The 19,615-nt window shown below is 38.5% G+C and overlaps 1 protein-coding gene across 2 annotated transcripts in view; it reads right to left on the bottom strand.

Moving 5' to 3' along the window:
- Nucleotides 1-19,615, bottom strand: part of LOC138933649 (uncharacterized) — a 57,993-nt gene that overhangs the window by 3,740 nt on the left and 34,638 nt on the right. For both annotated transcript variants that reach the window (XM_070296563.1, XM_070296564.1), the window contains exons 10-17: nt 13,370-19,013; nt 11,572-12,015; nt 2,208-2,350; nt 1,787-1,974; nt 1,282-1,384; nt 1,043-1,204; nt 689-924; nt 83-294 (exon numbers count right to left, since the gene is read on the bottom strand). In XM_070296563.1, the coding sequence (XP_070152664.1) occupies nt 83-294; nt 689-924; nt 1,043-1,204; nt 1,282-1,384; nt 1,787-1,974; nt 2,208-2,350; nt 11,572-12,015; nt 13,370-19,013 (7,132 nt within the window). The remainder of the gene's footprint in view (nt 1-82; nt 295-688; nt 925-1,042; nt 1,205-1,281; nt 1,385-1,786; nt 1,975-2,207; nt 2,351-11,571; nt 12,016-13,369; nt 19,014-19,615) is intronic.

Raw genomic sequence — 19,615 nt, 5'->3', positions numbered from 1 at the left:
AAGAAAAGAAAAAAAAAAAAATTTATAATCTCTAGATATGTATAATTTCTTTGGATTATTTATGTGGCTCTTTTATACATACCGGTACCGAGATTAAATCGAACCCCGCCGAGGAATTCGTTGCTGGCGATTCGATCGTGGTCCCAGACTGTTAACTCTAATCCACGTTCTGCCAATTCTTGCAAACTAACGTCCTTGTAAATAAACGTGTGACCCCAAACCGGCGAACCGACAGATCTACGAACGACGCCAGTCTTCTGCTTACCGGATCGGCCTTTATCGGGGAGCAAGTAGCTGAAAAAAATTATTTATATAGCGACTGTAAGAGAATTTTTTAAAGAAGCTAAAAACGAATTAATAGAAATATTGCGAATTTATGATTCAAATGAAAATAACAATAACAAGTTTCTCTCTATAAAAAGTTAAATAAATTATAAATAATTTTGCAAATAAGAATTTAGTTTTTATTTTTATAAAGAAAGCATTTAATATAATAACATTTAAATTAAAATAGAGAAAGAAATTATATCGAATAGAATAAAAATAGGAAAATTTAAAAAATCGTCCAGAATGTATAAATCGTATTTTTCAATTACGTATATGTGTTTTAATAAAAATATATACGCTGATAATATTCAAAGTATATAAGATTTAAAGTAGGATGGATGGTGAGAGGAGGGGAGAGTACCTTTTGCAAAAGGGATCGCAGGTGCCCGAATTCTTGCCGCGTGTTTGCAAATTTCTGGCCTCCTTGACGAGCACGTGGAGCGCGCCGCGGCTCCAATTTTTTTTCGTCTTGGAACTTCCGCCACGTTCCGCGCCGTTCTCCCGATCGCGTTCTTGCTGCACCGGATCTGGCGGGACGAATTTCAGGCCTACGATCACCTCGCCCTTGTATGCGACCGGATCGTCGAACGGCTCCGTCTGTGTGAGGCAATAATTATCTGCATTAGTTCTGCTTTACTGTTAAACATGATGACAAGAAATTCTTCGCTAACATTATGTGATGTAATCGCGCGATTACAATCGGCGGTGAACTCACCCTCTCTTGTAAGGGATACCAATGCGGTGACGGATCGTCGAATATCTTGTTCTCCAGGGGCATTCGCACCTCGCCGAGGAAGTCGTTGCGACCGAACATATCCGAGTGCCAGACCGTCAGCCACAAGGTTCTCGTCTCCAGGCCGCTCAGGCTCATATGGAACTAAAACCGCGCGATAACGAAGCCACCGAAATCGTCATGCAAACGATACAACGAACAACATCCAAGGACCAACTTACCTTCAATGTCTCGTTGAATTCCGGATTCAACGTGTGCTTCTTCACCTTTGTCTTTCTCTTACCACTCTTCGACTTGTCCGGCAAGAGATATACTTTTACGTATCTAAAAGAAGCGTAAAAGAAGATTATAAAAAGTTAAAAATATTGTATTTATTTTATATCAAATTTATTTTATAAAGAAAAGAGAGAGAGCATTTTACGATAAGAATTATAAAGATAATTATATAAATAATAATATGTACAATTTTAAATTTATTATTATAATTATAATCGTAATAATATAAATATATATTATATATTATAATTATAATAATATTGTACAAATATATATATATATATATATATAATATAAACATAATTTTATAAATAAATAAGAATTATTTTTTATTTTTATAAAGAAAGCATTTAATTAAAATAATAATATTAAAATTAAATACAAAAGAATTTAATGAAATAAAAAGATGTAAGTAAAGGAAAAATCGGCAAATTAAATAGAATTACTCACGGATCCGATCGTTTGCGCTTCACGTCGACAGGCGCGAGATTCTTGCACTTGGTCACGTGCACTTCGAACGTCAGATTCTTATAGTCATACTGCAAGGCGAACTCCACTTCGCCTGTAACGACCACGGATCGGCAGCAGCGTCCCTCGCCCGCGCCGCTGTATACGGACGCCATCGAGTCCGAGCGTGCCTGGAATAGTGAAGATTAGAATCGCAAAGATCTTAAAGATCCCAGCGCGAGCTCGTGTATGAGAACCATTTATTTTTCATCCCGAACGAGATTTAATTTGCTCGAGCATTTGTTAAATCGCTATAATTAAATGCAACGTCTCTTGAAAGCTGGGGATGACAAGTGCAATGTTATTTCGGGGAGATGCGACTGCAATTGTTCGACGTCCCTTGAATTAAATTGCGCACGCTTACTCCAAGACTCGACAGAGACGAGCGAGTGGTGAGATGGCCCGGATCCATGTCATCCATGTCCATCACTGTATGACTAGAGCCTACTCGCGATCCTGCTCCAATGATCGGCGTGCTACATGCTTCTGACAAACCGCTTCCATCGTCTGTAACATCACGAGGCGAAAGATCCGATTATTCATAAATTGATTCAGATTTCAATGTCCAATAATCAAGGAAGAACGATAACAGAAAGAAAAAAACGAATTTTCATGAAACAGGATCCCCTGAGAGCTTTGTAACAAAATAGATTCTTAAAATAACCATAAGTTTTATGTTGAATATTCCTAAATATTAAAAGATATTTATATAATATCATTAATATATATTTCCATAACATAACATATAATAATATGTAATAATAATCGCGCTTAATTATTTCCCTTTTAATTTTTGATATTATTTTGAAATAACAATTTTTTAGTGTTACGTAAGTTTTAATTCGAAAGATTCTTTTAACATTTTAAGATCTTGGATTCTTTTCTTTAACGATTCGCGATTAAATCCTTCTTTTTACGGTCTTTTCAATTATTATTTAAATTATTTTTCGGCTAACTTATTATCAATCGTGGAACATTTATCGCTCTTTGCTGCCTGTATCGTTTCGAGCACTTGGCGAAGATTCTCGCGGGATGCCCTATTTCCGAATCGCTTTCCGACACATTCTTCTCGTCGTTAAACGATGCTGATTTCTTCTCCTTGCTCGGAAGCACCGGCGAACTGCCCATCGCGCGTCTCGTCCCGTTGCTCAAGGCAAAGGTATCGATCGAGGAGCTGTTTTTTAACGAAGTATCATCTTCAGCAACGTCCTCTGTCGCATCGCTCTTTGATGCTCCACGATCGCGATCCGTCAGAAGAATTTCCTCCATCGCGAGCTCACCACCGTCTTCCGATTTCGTAGAATCGATCGACGGGATCTGCGATTCGACGATGAACTTTGGGACCTTTTCTCCGTTCGATCTTGAAGTCGGAGCTGCCTTTTGTCCCGCGTAACAAGAACCGCAACAGCACGCCAGCAACCAATTCGAAGCGAAACGTTGTGCGATTTTTCCGGTAGTCCAGGAGCCTCGAATGGGAGGCTCCTTGAAAGTCGAATAACGAGCACTCTTCATCATCTTGTTGAGATCAATTCAATCTCGATTCTCCAGATTTTTGCGGCTATTCAATTGGAATTGCACCTTATCTTTCGCTGATTTCGAAGCGAATTTACATACTTTTAATGATGTACGTTTAATTATTTCACTTCAATCTGTTTGAATATTTTCTCTTTATCCCGGATTAAGAAAATGTATTATCTTCAAAGATTTACGGTAGAAAATAATAATTCTTAATAATCTTAATAAATTGAAATAAACTTCAGTCGAAAGAAAGACACGACGCGGAACGAAATGCTCGCTATACTGACTCTGAATTCTTTCATTTGACTATTTGTTCTTTCACTGAACGGAACAGGACAACGATAATACTGATTTTTGCTTCCTGCCTTCTGGTAACGAATAATGTATTAACAGCCTCCATGTTCAAGGTCCAGTATCTGGCGAGTTTTGATAACGAGTGATACGATAATTATTACATGTGCGAGAAGGTTTTATTTCAATGGTGATAAATTCTTCTAATTTCTCTCGAACCAGCGAATTAAATATATTTTCAGAATGTTTAGTTGAATCATAAATTCTTTTTATTTTTTTATTGAATTCCCCTTTACATTCTATCATTATTAAATAATAATTTTCGCAATTTTTATCTGTTTTCTCTTTCTCGCTGTTGAAAAAAATTGACTTAAATTTAATATAATATCGCATATCTCAAACACTCAACACAAATCTCCTTCTGTTTATTTAACATAATATGGATATGTTAAATGGTGACACTACGTTAATATTCCAACACAAAATAAATTTTGTGCAAAATCAATATATTTTTAATGACAAAATTAATTTAGAAAAATTTTATCGATAGTCTGTAGTCGCTCTCACTCTTATTGTAGAATAAAATCAATATTCTTTTCTATAAATTTATATTGTATCTATCGTGGAAGATTAAAAATATGCGCGCATTGTGTTATTTTTTCAATTATTTTAATAATTTAACATTTGAGAAGCAAATTCAATTAACGCAACAGCAATTTAACACAAAAATTTGAAATACATAGATTTGCGAGAAAAAAAAAAAATTTAAAAGATAAGCATATCTAAATATTGGTACCGTTCAAACATAGGATGCGTTACGAAAACAATGACACATACATATACGTACTGGAGACAATCGCCGTTGTACATCGTGCTGAGTAACGTTGAAGTTGAGCAATTAAACGTTAGATAACGCTATTCACTGATAACCATTGTTTTCGCGATTGCATCCTAATGGCGAATAACATTTTCATCACGATAGAATCGGATACGCGGATCTCGATTCGATCTGAGGTAAACTTCTAAACGGGTTTAGGCGAATGTGTGTCAAGGTGAATGTATTGACGTATCTCCGTGCACTGTATGAAAAAAAAATAACTTTCATAAGCACCTGTACACTGTCTATTAATTGCAATGTATTCGTCATCAGACAGAAAGTCTATTGCACCAACATAACGCAGATACGACTATTTTTCTTTATACTTATTGTTAGTTATCTCAAAATATTATTACATGTATGTATATATTATTATTATTATATATATATATATAATACTTTATTATATTTCAATTAATAATTAATAATTTCGTTCTAAATTCCCTAATAATTTTTCTTTTTTCTGTAAATAAATTGAATTTCCTAGACTAAAAATAAAATTTTTTCAATCAAATAAATACATTCTGTTAATTTTGATTTTTTTTTTTTTTTTTTTTTTTTACTTGAATAAATATATACTTTGTATCCAAAAATATTACGTTATATTAAATAAATTATTATTTGCATGTAATAAAAATTATAATTTTGAAAATAAATTATGTAAAATTTTAATATAAAAAGATATTTATATTTGAGCAAATGAAAAATTATTATCCTTCCTTTAGAAAACGCTATTGCGTATCCGAGTGCAATTAAAGTACTCACTACGGGAATTATTCTCTGGAACCTCGTGTAAAATTTTTGTCTTAAATGTGTTAACTAATTTCATGTATTAACTTAACGTATTGCTGTTGTGTTAATTAAACTCAAATCTTAAATTATTAAAACAATTAAAAAAATATTGAAAATAGTACAATGTACAAATATTTTTAATTTTACACAATAGATATATATTATTCCGCATTATTCCACATAATTTCATTATTAAATATGTATTAATTTTATATAAAATTTTCCAATAATATATCATTTTCTCAATATTTTTTTTCAATTCTTTCAATATATTTTTACATAATGCACAGTGTTACTATATAGTAATTTTACATAATAATGTGTCACAAATTTTATCCAAAATCACATATTCCTAAATATGTTTAGATCTTTTTAAAAGAGATTATAATTATTATCTCAGATACTTTCTCTTTATCTTATTAACTTTCTTTTTTATAAGAATAAATGTTAAAATAAAAACTAAGCAAATGTTAAAGTCCTTCTGTCAATTTAATATCGTGTAAAGAAAACTTTTAGTTAAACTTTCATGGAAAAGGATTATTTTACAAAAATTCATCGCGTTATTGCATTTTATTTCATACGATTTTTTATCGTAGGAATCTGTAGGAATCTGAAAGATGTGTTGCGAGCAGAAGCGCAACATCGTGCTTCATGGTTGTCAGCAAAGAACCGTTTCAGCGATTGTGCAAAAAAGCTTGACACGCATTCCGAAACTCGCGCCGATGTGATCGGATGTTCAACGACATTCTTACGCTCTTAATGCCAACATCCTTTTCATAATTCGTTCATTTTCTGAGAGAGAAAAAGGAAGAAAGAATGAATTAATGTCCCGTTTCTCTTTTCAAGAAATTCTTTCCGTGCTTTTCGATAAAGCAGAAATGAAGTTCTCTCGGAAAACACGAAAGATCGAAAACTTTTTATTATGTGTGCGTGGACTAGATATTTAATAAAGTATATATTTCAAAAATAAAAATGATGCTTTTCTATTGTAAAAATATTTAAAAAATTATTTTATTAAAGAGTATTTGAAAAATTATTTCTTTTTATTGTTTAAATATATATCCTTGATAAAAAGATATCTCGATATGAAATTATTTAATTTCGGATAATTCAAGAGTTTAAAAAGTGTATATATAAAAATATATATTTAAAAAGAAATAATGATAAATCTTTTATCTATGATATTTTAAACATGCGTATCCGCCATTTGGGAAAATGTTAAAATCATTCTCTGAGAGGATACTCCTGTGTGTCGATCGATTTAATTCAGTGTATTTTTACAGCGAGTTTAGATTCAACTTTGCTCAAATAGGTGCTGATTGAATCATTCGAAGATTGAAATTAAATTAAATTCAAATTGAATAATTTCAGATTAGAGGTCATGGTAAAAGAAATTATCAGAATGATAACAAAATGTAAAGAGAGAGTTTTATTTTAAAAAATTCTGTTTTAAACAGCGATATATTATATATTTGCTATGGATAAGAGAATAATTGTACGATAATTTTGATTTTCGTGTAATTCTGACAAGATTTCATCCCCTCGAACCATGAATTAGAGGATGGTTACCCCCGTTATCGATCTGCGGCACGCGCAGCTGGAAACGGGAGTGGCAAGTATCTTAATTTCACGTGAGGTTCTATTCGCAAACAGCAAAAAGCTGAATTTCATCGTCGAATAAAGATTAATTTAATGCTATTAAAATAAATAATACGCGTCGAGCTTGGAGCGATCGATAGGAGGAAAAAAAATTATCTTATGTAATATTAATTATTCTTCGAATTGAATATAAAATAATTGATATAAAAATACTCTCTCTTTTCACATGCTTTTAACTCTCTCTTTTACTTCCTTTTCGTGTTATACTTCCGATATCGTAACATCGAAATAACGTAACGCATACATTATAATCACATAAAAAAAAAAAAAAAAAAAAAAAAAAAAAAAAAAAAAAAAAAAAAAAATTAACGCATAAAATATGAGTTATATAAAAGTTAAACATAAAAATTATTCATAAATGTTATATATATTAGGTGTACAACTTTGCTTCCGCCGTTTTCCTATAGATGGCTTTAGCGGTAAGTAGTGGTCGAAATAAATAGATCATAGACGTCATGTAATAAACTTGGGCATCTGTCAACATAACCCCATAGAAACATTAGTCGATTTGTGTCTGCATCATAAAGTTATTCTCGATTGAAAATGTCAGTTTACGAGCCAAATTCTCGTCATTTGCGGGAGGTTTTAATTTTCTGCTTCAATATGAAGAAATCTGAGCGGCTGAGGCTCATCGAATGCTCTCAAATACTTATGGTGAAGCCGCTATTAGTGAAAGAACGTGTCGTGAGTGGTTTCAACGCTTCAAGAACGGTGATCTTCACGATCGAAGACCGGCATAAGCGGTGGAAGAGAGAAGGTTTTCGATGATGCAGAATTGGAGGCATTACTTAATGAAGACTCGAGTCAAAGTCAAAAAGAATTGGCACGATCATTGGGAGTGACTCAACAAGCAATTTCAAAACGAATCATAAATGTATAACCAGTTTTTTGCAATAAGGCCTCGAATTTCGGAAAAAAAACGGCGAAAGCAAAGTTGTACACCTAATAAAAAAAACGTAAATTGTTTTAGCTTCAAATGTGTAGATTAAGGGAGCGAAAATGTGAAAGAAAGCGGATTCCTTGCTTCTTTTTTTACGGAAAATATTAAAGTGTGTAACGTTTGTTTTCCGACATCGTCTAAATTTGCAACTTCTATCTAATCGATATGTCTTTTTAACTGCGATTCAACCTATTATTGAAAGAAATACACAGACTATAGATTATTATCGAAAGATATTTACATTCTCGCAAGGTGCATCAGTTGCACTCTTACGTTGGTGATGCGAGAAAGGTTCAACGTTACACGCGCACGTGGAGTGCGTACGGGTGCGAGAGTGCGAGGAGTGGTCGGCGCTCCGTGGCATTATCGATTGTATGTACAATACATACAGGGTGTCCCGAAATTAGAATGACAGATTTCAGATAGTTGTGAATGACACCGAAACAAGCCTATCTTGCCGGTAAATCCGTGAACGCAAATGATCGTTTTCGCACTAGAGTGTCAAAGAGTAATAAGGGAATCTGAAAATTCTGATTTTTATGAAACTTTACACACATATAGGGGGGGGAGGGGAGGGGGGGAGGGGGAGGGGGTAAATATTAGATGAATTAAAAAAATTTGTCTCCCAGAAATGATTCTAAGGGATTAAATCATCCCTCATATGTAGAGCGGCTTTTTGCCTTTCTCGATATATCTCGAAAATTATTCGAGATATTAAAAAAATATTTTATATTGCAAAAGTTTGACGGTAAAAATATTTCCATTTAACCGCGTTAATATGCCCTTGTTAATCTTTGATTCTCTAATGTCAAAACGGCCTTTATAATCACCTGAAGTTTGTCGATTTAATTCTGGGACATCCTGTATATACGCGTATCCGCGGGGTTCGCCAGGGATGTCGGAGAAAAGAAAGGAAACCTCGTAATAAAGCAGTTGCACTTGTCACATTCGAGCGAGCACGCGGTAGGTATTATCAATGCGCGCGTTCTACTTGTCGCGCATAAAAAATGTGCATGAGACGAGCAAGTTTTTTTTTTTTTTTTTTTTTTTGCAGATTAGGCCCCTTGCCTTCCTTCAATGTCGAAATTTAGTAAATAAATTATGGATAAAGAAGTAGAGAGATATCAATAAAGTTCAAATTTGCGTATGAATTAATATGATTTACTATCGGTTTATTATTACTATATTAATGCGGTTTAAATTTAATACCATCATTTTATTTAAAAAAATTTTATATTAACAAATTGTATTTATATGTATATAAGATTCAAGATATTTTTTATTGTAATATAAAATTATATTATTTTGTATTCTTTTTTAATATTGTACAATCGTATTCCTCTTTTTAAAGGTGCTTGCTTGTTTTATTTTATAATTTGTAGAATTTAATTTTCAAAAGAAAGAGAGAGAGAGAGAGAGAGAGAGAGAGAGAGAGAGAGAGAGAGAAAGATTATATTGATAAAGATATCTTAAAATATTTTTTAACTTGTTTATATTTTCTACTTCTCTATACATTTATTTGTATTTAAGATATGAAACCTGTCTTTTGTAAAAAATTTTCTATAAATCATTCATCGATCTTCTATAACTCATATTTTCAATACCATTTTTTTTCTAACGTATTATAAAAATTACTTTCTATATATTCCTATATATATTGTATATATATATATATATTTTGTTTTTTTTCTAAGATATATATATAACCCATTATTGACGGAAGGGTAAAAAGCACTCTCTTGCAAAGGTTGCATGTCACGATCGTGTTTTATAATCAGATATTAGCCAGAAAATTGAATTGATTTTGAATTTCGCCGCGAACTTTCCTCGCCGTTACTTACGAAGAATGCTGAAAAAGAAAAAAGAACAGTTTCTCCCGCCCTCATTCCTCATTATGACGACGCTCACCATAATTTCACATTTACACCTAATCATTTGCATGGCGCGCGCCACGTGTGCGTGACGATGCCGCGCAACTGCTTAATTTATCACACGGGGGAATCACATATACCGCCGACAAAATTTCCATTCATTCATTTGCGCTTTCTCCAGTCTCTCAAGATGCATCTCTCAGATTTAAGATACGTTCAGAGATATAAGATATTTCTTTCCATTTTCTTTATTATAGTTATATATAGAAAAAAAAAAATAAAACGAAAAATGGAGATGTAAAAGCAGTAATTGACTCCAATTTGTTAATTGAAATTAATTCGATTAACTTGACAGTTTAGTCAGCTATTAGATTTATCTACAAATTTTTTTCATGGATATTATATATATATATATTAGATGTATTTATCGTAATCGATTTTAACCTAGATGGCATAAAAATTTCTGTTATGATGTGGCAATAAATAAGAAATGTATTTAGAATAGTAATAATATATATACAGGGTGGGGCATTTATATTAAGACACCTAAATATCTAAAAAAATAAAGCAAGATAGAAAGAAGAGTTTCGGACAAAAGGTTCTAAGGGGGTCATAAGATGGTGCCATTAGTTTGACCTTGAATGGAGGCGCTTCGGAGATTTCAACGTCAATCTTGTTTTATTTTCTTTACACCAATTGGCGTCTCTCATTTTTTGAGCTTAAAATATTAAGGTAATATTATTGGAAAATAAATAATTTTATGAGATATTTCATAGTTTATGTAAAATTATGTCGAAGTAAAGTAATAAAATAAAGTATAAAATATCTCGTAAACTATTAAACTTTTGGCCATCATACCCCTATAACTTTTTATGCAGAATATCGCGAGGAATCGATTTATGTAAAAAAATTGGGGTATTTCCATTTAAAAAACCAAGATCGATATTGAAATCTCCGAAGCGCCTCCATCCAAGATCAAACTAATGGCACCATCTTATGATCCCCTTAGAGCCGATCAACTTTTGTTCGAAACATTTCTTTCTATCTTGCTTTATTTTTTAGATATTTAGGTGTCTCAATATAAATGCCTCACTCAGTATATAAAGATATGTATGTATACAATATTGTATGATAAAGAAAATAAATGTATTTTTAATCGTGTGTTTAATTTGCTTCACAAAATTCTTCAAGAATAAGCATGAATTTATGGATTGATTTTGATCTCATCAAAACAAATTAAATGCCAATTATAATCACTCGTATCATTATACGATCCTATCATATAACGAGACTGCTGCAGTATATTTGATGGCTGTATCAAGACTGTATCAAAAGTTGCACACTTTCTCTCTCTCTCATTGTGTGATTTATCTTTAAATTCTCCATCGACTTTTTCCATAAGTTTTATGCGAGAAAGTTCATGAGAACCTCAAATTTAAAATACAGAGAAGTTGCTGAAAATTTCTGACATGTATAAATAATAAATAAAATAAAAATTCCAATGTGTGTCGTATAAAAACAGAAATCCCTTTTTAAAATATTGCTATCATCTTCGTTTTTTATTTAATTCTATCAAGAGAGATCTCGCGAGGAAAAAGACAATAATAAAAGAAATTAATACAATATACAATACAGTCTAAAAAATATAGTTTCAATAGAAAATATTTAAAATTCTCCTCAAGTAACTAGGCGTCTGTTCTTCATAGCTGAACTGGCTACGCTTCAGCCAGTTCAGCTATAAAAACAGATCCTGGATACTTTGGGAAAGAGGAAGACCTACCCGACGTAAGCGACATCGTCTGCTGCCTCCTCGACCGCGAGTTGTCCCGTTTGCCGGCGGCCGATTGCGAGCCCGAAACTTGAAGACCCGGTGCGCTGACGGCGCGTTTGGGTCCGCTGCCAATCGCCCCGGGCCCGACGTTGCTGTTCCTGGCGAAGCCAGGTGGCCGATACCGGGCGGATTTCACGCCGCTGTGCTGCGGCAAGAAGTGGTAGACGCTGTGCGCCTTGTGCATCGGCGACGAGGACGACGATGTCGACGATGACATCGTCGTCGTCGTCGTCATCGTCAGACCGGTCGGAGGACCCGATCCGGCCGGTAGTCGCGGCAGGGAATTAGTGGCCGCGCTGATGGCGGATTGCATGCCACGTGGAAGGGTCGTCGCTCGCGATTCTCCACCGTATTCCAATTCGTCCTCGGTGTCCTCGTCACCGGCTGATGCACCTACGACGAGTAACAATCAATTTTTTTTTTTTTTTTTTATTTAACCAGGCGTATTGACGATGTATTTTAGATATATAATATAATAAACGCAATGTGTTATCTTATGCCGCGTGTCGTTTCTGAAAGAGAAATGGCTTGTACTTGGGTTGTGTTGAGAATAAAATTAAAGAATCGTAAATAAATAGACGACAACGCGAGATCATTGTATTCTGTTTACTGTTAAATATTTATTATTTAAATAAGTAATAAATAAGAGAAAAATAGGAGCTCTTTTCCTTTCAGTTTACTTATTTACTTACATTTATTTATTTATGTTATCACGTCCTTAATGACAGTAGGAATATAAACATAAGCTAAAGTAAACGGAATACAATAATCTTACATTGTTGTATATTTATTTATAATCCTTGAATTTTATTTCAGACGGATTTTAATTTACTCTCCTTTCTTAATTCCATACTCTATAACTTTTATTTTATGCTACTTTTCGATAAACTTAATAATTTTAATGTTGTTTTAAGTTTTTTTGGTGAACACTTTTTTTTAGTTCTTTTTTTGCGATTTTCTTTAAAACAAAACGAAGCAAAAACGTACAAATAACAACTGTATCTAAATAATAACTGTATCTAAAGGACGTTTTTTCTTAGTTTATCGATACCTTACACGCTCTTAAAGTTTCGATATTTAATTTCGGGACACTCTGTATACATATCAAAAATTATCGCAGATTTGAATAATTTAATTAATCTCGCGTTCATAATGAGTTTTGCATTGAAATGTTTTCCTTACCGATTCGTATTCTACAATACTCGACAAAGAAACACAATTTAATAATCTGACATATCAGTAAATAACTCATGAAATATTTGAAAAATCAATATAATTAATATTTTTATTATTTTACTTCAATGTTACTTTTCTTCATAATAATTTTAGTACTTACACGAATTTATTTTTTTTTTATTATAGAGCGAGAACTAAAACAGAATCGCATACAAAATAATTACGACTTAATTTACTAAATATATGTAAATATAATTAAGTTAAATTAGTTCGCGCGCGTTCGTGTTCTTATTCCAAAATAAAATATAACCCCCATTATCGGGAGTGATCTGACCGTGGCGGCCAACCGTGTTCAGTTCGAGCTGTAATTGCGGAAAAGGAATGTTCGGACAAGCTACGGGATTGCGGTAAAGCAAAATCGAGCTCTAACGCCAATTACCGTCGTTTCCGCGATGTAACACGATCCGCGCGCACGTATATATCGCATTCATTCGCTCATTCGCACGTACAGAGAGAGAGAGAGAGAGAGAGAGAGAGAGAGAGAGAGAGAGATAGTCACGCGCGAGCTCACCTGACTCTCCCCTGGTGTTAGCATCGGGAACGGAAGATCTCCTCCGATTACTCCAGATCCTCTCCTCGACGGAGCCGCCGACGTTTCCGGCAGTTCCACCCCCGCTTCCGCCGCCGATCGAACCGCAACTCCTCACCCTATCCAGCTGCTCCCTGGAGAAGCTCTTCGGATTGAATAAGAGATCACCGGCGCTGCGCCGTTTCGCGGCTAGAGCACTTGCACTAGCACTGCCACCACCACCACCACCACCACCACCACCACCACTGACGTCACCGGAACATGCCAACAGGCTCAGTTTCGTCCTCGAGTCTGCGGCCATCAGCGCGGACTCAAAACTACCGCGCCAGGAAAATCTCTCGTAATCGCTGGCCTCCCGTTCCTCCCCTTCCTGGCCGGTAGAGGCTGCCGGATGGCTGTTGATCAACAACAGCGGGTCGTGTGACTTCGATCTTGGCAGCTGCAGATGCATCGACGAAGGCGCGTTGGTAGAATCGGATGTTGAATCGTCATCCTCGGTGGTGGACGTCGAGGATGGAGTCCGATGATGCTGAGAATACCGTCGCCAGGTGGTGGAGTGATGATGCGCGGCTGGACCACCTTCCGAAACCTCGTGCATCAGCGCTACCAATCGGCTGCCGATGTGATGCATCACCTTGGCGATTAGAGGCGGGCTGCTGTGCGGCGTGGAATTGGCGTCCGAGCTCACGCCGTCGCCGGCCATCTTCGTGAAGCTCTGTACCAGCTTCTGGTAGACGAACGCGGTATCTCTGCCCAAGCAGGGTGCGGTTTGTATCGCGGAACTCGATCGTGGTCCCGATCCTTTCATCTGCTCCCTTTCCTTGTCCGATAGCGTTGCGTCACCATTGCTACCGCCGCTGCTGCCGCCGCCGCCGCCAGACGTGGTGTCGAATTTGCTGATGATCTGCTGGCAGCTCTGTGAGATCTGCTCTTGCAAAGCCGATCTACGTCCGCTGGCGGCGCCCTCGAGATCAGAGCTAGTGTAATCCGAGCTGTCGTAAGAATCCGACCACGTGTCCTCCGAGCTGAGATACTCTACAATCTCTCGCACCTGCTCGTCGCGTATCCCCGGAACCGTCTTCATCAGTCGCGTCAATTCGTTCTCGAAGTATACCAACTGCGGCGGTTTGGTGCGATTCTGAGCGTAAAGACGCGCCTTCGACGCATAACCTGGGAGTCGCGGACTCGGTGCCGGCGAGACACCGCTGGAATTCGCATTGGTGACGCTCTGTCCCGGAGTTTGCCCGCTCGAATTGGCCACCATCGTCTTGAAGAACTGTCGCATTTTCGACATCATGAGATTCGTTTCTTCGTCACTGGACCAGTTGTTGAAACTGTCTTTGCGCGATAGTGAAGCATTCGCTAGATGCGGCAGACTTGCATGATTCACCGAATGTTTCGTCAAGTTATTCTTCTCCGTACCGTCCGCACCTTCCTCAGCGGAGCTCCGATTCGCATTCTGAGAATGTTCCGAGATCTTGTTGAGCAGGCGGTCCTTGCCGATTTCCTGATCAATTTCCATACCACTCGTTTGACTATCATCTGGCAGTTTTTGTTGCTGAAGAAGATCATCGCAGCTGCCGACGAAACCCGAGTCCCGCGACTGCTGTTTTGATCGCTGACCGTCGCTCGAAATCATTGCAATTGAATTTCTTGAAGAATCTATTTGCGAAGACGAGGCCGCGTTCAACGTGTTACTGCTATTGGTGAGAGTAGACGGCGAGGAAGACGAAGATAAAATGGATTCCGGTTGTGGAGTCTTTGCTCTGTCCGAGTCGTCGGAATTCATCGCCTCGTTGTCGTTTTCCATTACGATCTCATTCATCAGCGTCATTTCTCTGCTGGGTTCCGGTGTCTTGTTTCGATCGTCTGGAACGCGCGGACTCTGAGTTCCCAGATTTCGCGGCTTCTTCTTTTTGCGCTTCACTGTATCAAATTGACCATCTGTGCCAAAAACGGCGGTCTGACCGTCATCAGTGCCATCAGTCTCCGTCGAGGAACCTTCAGACTGAGTCTCTTGCGCATCTTGATTGAGACTCAAATCCTGGAGAGAATTTTGCGAGCTCAAGTTCTGCGAACTCTGCGTGAGTGCTAACAGGTTATCTAAAGAAGAACTGTGAGATCTGCCTGTACCTCTCGCACGCACCAATTTTTTCCTTCTCTGCGCTTCCGGACTAGGTCTACCTTCGGAATCACTACCTACTGAACCGTCAGAATCTCTTCTATCCTGATCAAAACCAAGGAATTCGGATAAATAATATTTCTCTAGTCTAGAAGAGTTCAGAAAACCATCGCTGGTATTTGATCTATCTTGATTCTGATTAATACCGTTAGTTTCATCTTGTCCGAGCGATTCCAGCCCTTCGGAGTAAATCGACGAGGTCTCCGATAAGCTGTCGACCTCGCGCGAGCCCATGCTGGAGTTGTTCCCATCGCCTCCCAATCCGAAGAAGAAATATTTCTCCAGCTCTGAAGCGGAAGGTGGTCTCGGTTTCTTTGAGGGACTTCCCGCAGTAAGACTAGGTTCTGTTTCACTCTCCTCGCAGGATTCCTCGACAATAGTGTGCAAGGTAAAATCGATCGCTTGCCTGCGATAGCCTCTGAGCTCCTCTTCGCGATCGCCAAAGTTATTAGCTTCATCCTCGGAACTCTCTTCCGTAGCAGTAGTCGCGCCCGTTTCGTCTTCGTCGTGGGACACTTCTTCCACCCAGGAATCATCGTCGGCTAGACCTTCTTCAAGTATGATAACTCCGCCAGCGCTCGAATTTTCATCGCTAGACTGTGACGAAACGCGTGTCCGCGTACTCTCGCGACAATCCAACACCGAACGATCCTTGGACACGTCATCGACGCTCTCCTGTCGACAATTGTGTGACTTTGGCACGTTCTTCGATGCGGACACATCGTCGCTTTCACTAGCACTACCGACACTCAAACCACTATCCGCTTCGGGCTCAGCCGACTGATGACCTGTCGCAGTAATCGCGACCGTCGGTAGTTTCTTCACCATTAACGGCTTGCGCGGAGCGTTCTTACGATGAAATTGCGGTTCGCTTGCCGCTTCTAGCGCCAGTTGAAAGTAACTGGCCAGACCGCCTTGGCTTCCAACCGAATGGATCTCATCCGGTTGCAGCAGCGTTGTAGTGTCCGATGTGACGACGCTCACCGGCTGGTATGAGGCTTCTTGAGTGATCATCACGAGGCTTCTATATTTATTATTGCTGTTGCTGTTGTTACTATTATAAATGTTACTACTGTTATTATGCTGAGCTGGGTCTTTCGCAAGATCTTTGAACGATACTTGACTGTCAGCTGGGAATCCATTCTCTTGCCGAGTGCACGGGCGTCGCTCGACTGAGCGAAACCGTGTCGCCTCCCCCTCCTCGGCGCTCTCACCACCGCCGCTACCATCACCACCACCACCACCACTATCACTGTTACCATCACTATTTCCTCCCACCTGAACGACAATCTCACCTCTTACCGGGCCGTCATGCGCAGTGTTCATCTTGCCGCCCGCGCCACCTTGCTCCTCCGCGTTCCTCGACATCTCCTGAATCCTGCTGGTGGTTATTGTGTCGCTCACATTGACTCCTACTTGTTCCTCGCCCGTCGATGCCGTCGGGTCGTTGTCTTTCGCCCCGCCATCTTGGCCACCGCGACGACACGTAACAGACCGATAGCCTTCGTCGTCGTCGTCGTCGTCGTCGTCTTCGTTGTCCTCATCGCCATTATCCTTTACATGGACCATCGACGAATTACTCAAACCTCGCTCACCGATTGATCTCTCGGACTGACTTTGTTTCGCGTCACTCTTCGTCATCGTCGGACTTCTTTTGCCATCGCGATTATCATGAAGACGCGAATCATTCTCTTTGATATCTTTTGTAATATCTTCCGTACTCTTTCTATCAATTTGATATAGTACCTCGCCGTTAATCGCAGCGACTTCGTTGCTGTAATCAAATAATGATTCGGCCGGAGTTACCTCGTACTCGTGAAGCTCGTCGCTGCTAATTTCGCTCCCTGTAGTGTTGCTCTCGTTGCTGGTGCAACTGTCAGTTGACGTGTCGATAATGACATTGCGGTTCGAACAATTCGTCTCCGATAAACGTAGCTCCTTATCTTCTTGTCTCTCGCAATCGTTCGTTACGATCAATCTCGCAATCTGTTCACCATCGTAAACTCGAGATTTTTCTTGCTGATTAGCGTTGACGTCTTCGACGACTAAAATTTCAGAGAAAACTCCGGAAATTTCGAGAGAATCCGGAACGATAGTTGAATCCCAGACGTCGCTCACAGGTGACTTTGGTTCGATCAGATCGTCCTGCGAAATGTCTCTCAACATATCGATGGTTTTCTCTTCACCGTATATTTTCGAAATAGATCTCTCGTCTGTCTTTAAGATGTCTACAGGTGGATCGATACTATCGGGATCAAGCATTCTGATGGACTTCAATTCGATTCGATTATCAGAACATTCATTATCATCCGCCAGATAAATCTCTTCAGGGATTGATCGACGCTGTAGTAGAAAGGGAAGTTGGTTATCAGCGTTATCGATTCCATCCTTCCTGTTACGATTTTTTCGTTTATTGGCCAAATTAGCGACAGGTTCATCTAGTGATTTGTTTTCGTCTTCACGGCGAACGTTGCCGACGATGTAAGGTTTGAAATGCCTTTTGCATTTTTTCGATTCATTCTCACTTACTTCCGACTTATTTTCCACAAGAACATCCTCATTTAGCAGCTTCATGTGTTGCAATACAACCGGCTCCTCTTCAGGAATCGCGGTGACGCGTTTCAAGGTTACACCGCCTTCCGCCGCGGAATCCGAATCATCCTCCGCGTTGTCTTCGATATCGTTGTCGCTGGTGAGCGAATCGTCGTTCACCACGAACACCTTGGAGAACCTGTGCGAATTAGAATCCTCCTCCAGATCGCTACTGTCCGCCGATGATCTACCGGACGAGCTGCCCGAGTCCTCTCGCGAATGTTGGTACATTCCCTGCGCGCTCCTCTCGAAGGAAGATGATAGGGAATCCTTACAAGCGGCCTCCTCGTTTCCTTCTACTTCTTCTGTCTCTTCATCACTCTTCTCGCGTTCCGTTTCAAAGTTCTTTGCCTCTTCCAATCTATTCTTCACGACAGAAGAACCAGATTTGTCGATGCCCTTCGCCGACGAGTTCTCCTCCCTTCTGATCTCTTCAGCTTTCGACATGATTTTCGTGTCATCTCTCATATCCTGGGAAGATTCGAGATTTGCCGATGGTATCGTCGCCGTCTTGGTTATCGGTCCGTATAGTCTCGGGGTCATCATCTGTTCCGGTGGATGGAAGGTATAGGTGGTCGGATCGAAGGTGCCGGCAAGTCGAGGGTCAAGGCGCGCGCCATGTAAAGGTTGGTTGAAACGGGGATGCCAGGCGAACCAGGGCGCCGCCGGATCACCTCGTAACCTCAAAGTTCCCGACTCGGCATGGCCGTCGCCGCGGCTTATCATGGATGACGCGGCCGCCGCGAAGTCGCCGGTCCACAGAGCGGCCGGTACCGGCACCGGATACGGGACCGGGACCGGTATTGGCACCGGCACCGGGAGTACGTTCGCGCTTCGGGAACCGCCGCAAGCCTGGATAGAACGATAGGATGATAACTCGAGCGACATACTATCTTAAAAAGCTTTTTATTTTTCTATCAGTTTTCGAATTTCTTGCCATTCTAACCTTTATAACATATATGTACAGAGAACTTGTTTAATGTTTCTTTTCTTTATTATATTTAAATATAGGTAATTTTATAGTTAAATTTAAATATTTTAATTTTAATTTAAATAAATTTTATTTATAATAAATGAATTTCTTAATATCTCAATATTCAATTTGATTCGAAATTTATCTTTTTTCTAATTACTTTATTTTTTATATTATTTTATATTATTTATATTATATTATTTTAATTAATCTAAAATTAAAATTATTTGTTTTCCATTATAAATCTGTTTTACTTATAAAAACTGTCGATAGAAATGGGTTAACAATTTGAAAGCCGACGATGACAATTCGCTAGCGAAGCATTTATTGATCGGCATAATCAGCATGAGGCCATGAGGCGTCGTTCGACACCTATATACGAGAGAGACTGCGAATACACTTTATTGACAAAGTGTGACCGTGAATTCCGCATAGCTGCCGTGTATGTCTCTCTTCGCTAGTAGAACGTGAATGATTAATT

This window comes from Polyergus mexicanus, unplaced genomic scaffold, assembly GCF_030449975.1.
Source record: "Polyergus mexicanus isolate NDT 795.1 unplaced genomic scaffold, iyPolMexi1.0 SCAF_5, whole genome shotgun sequence".
Lineage (NCBI taxonomy): Eukaryota > Metazoa > Arthropoda > Insecta > Hymenoptera > Formicidae > Polyergus > Polyergus mexicanus.
This window is presented reverse-complemented; position numbering and strand designations above follow the sequence as displayed.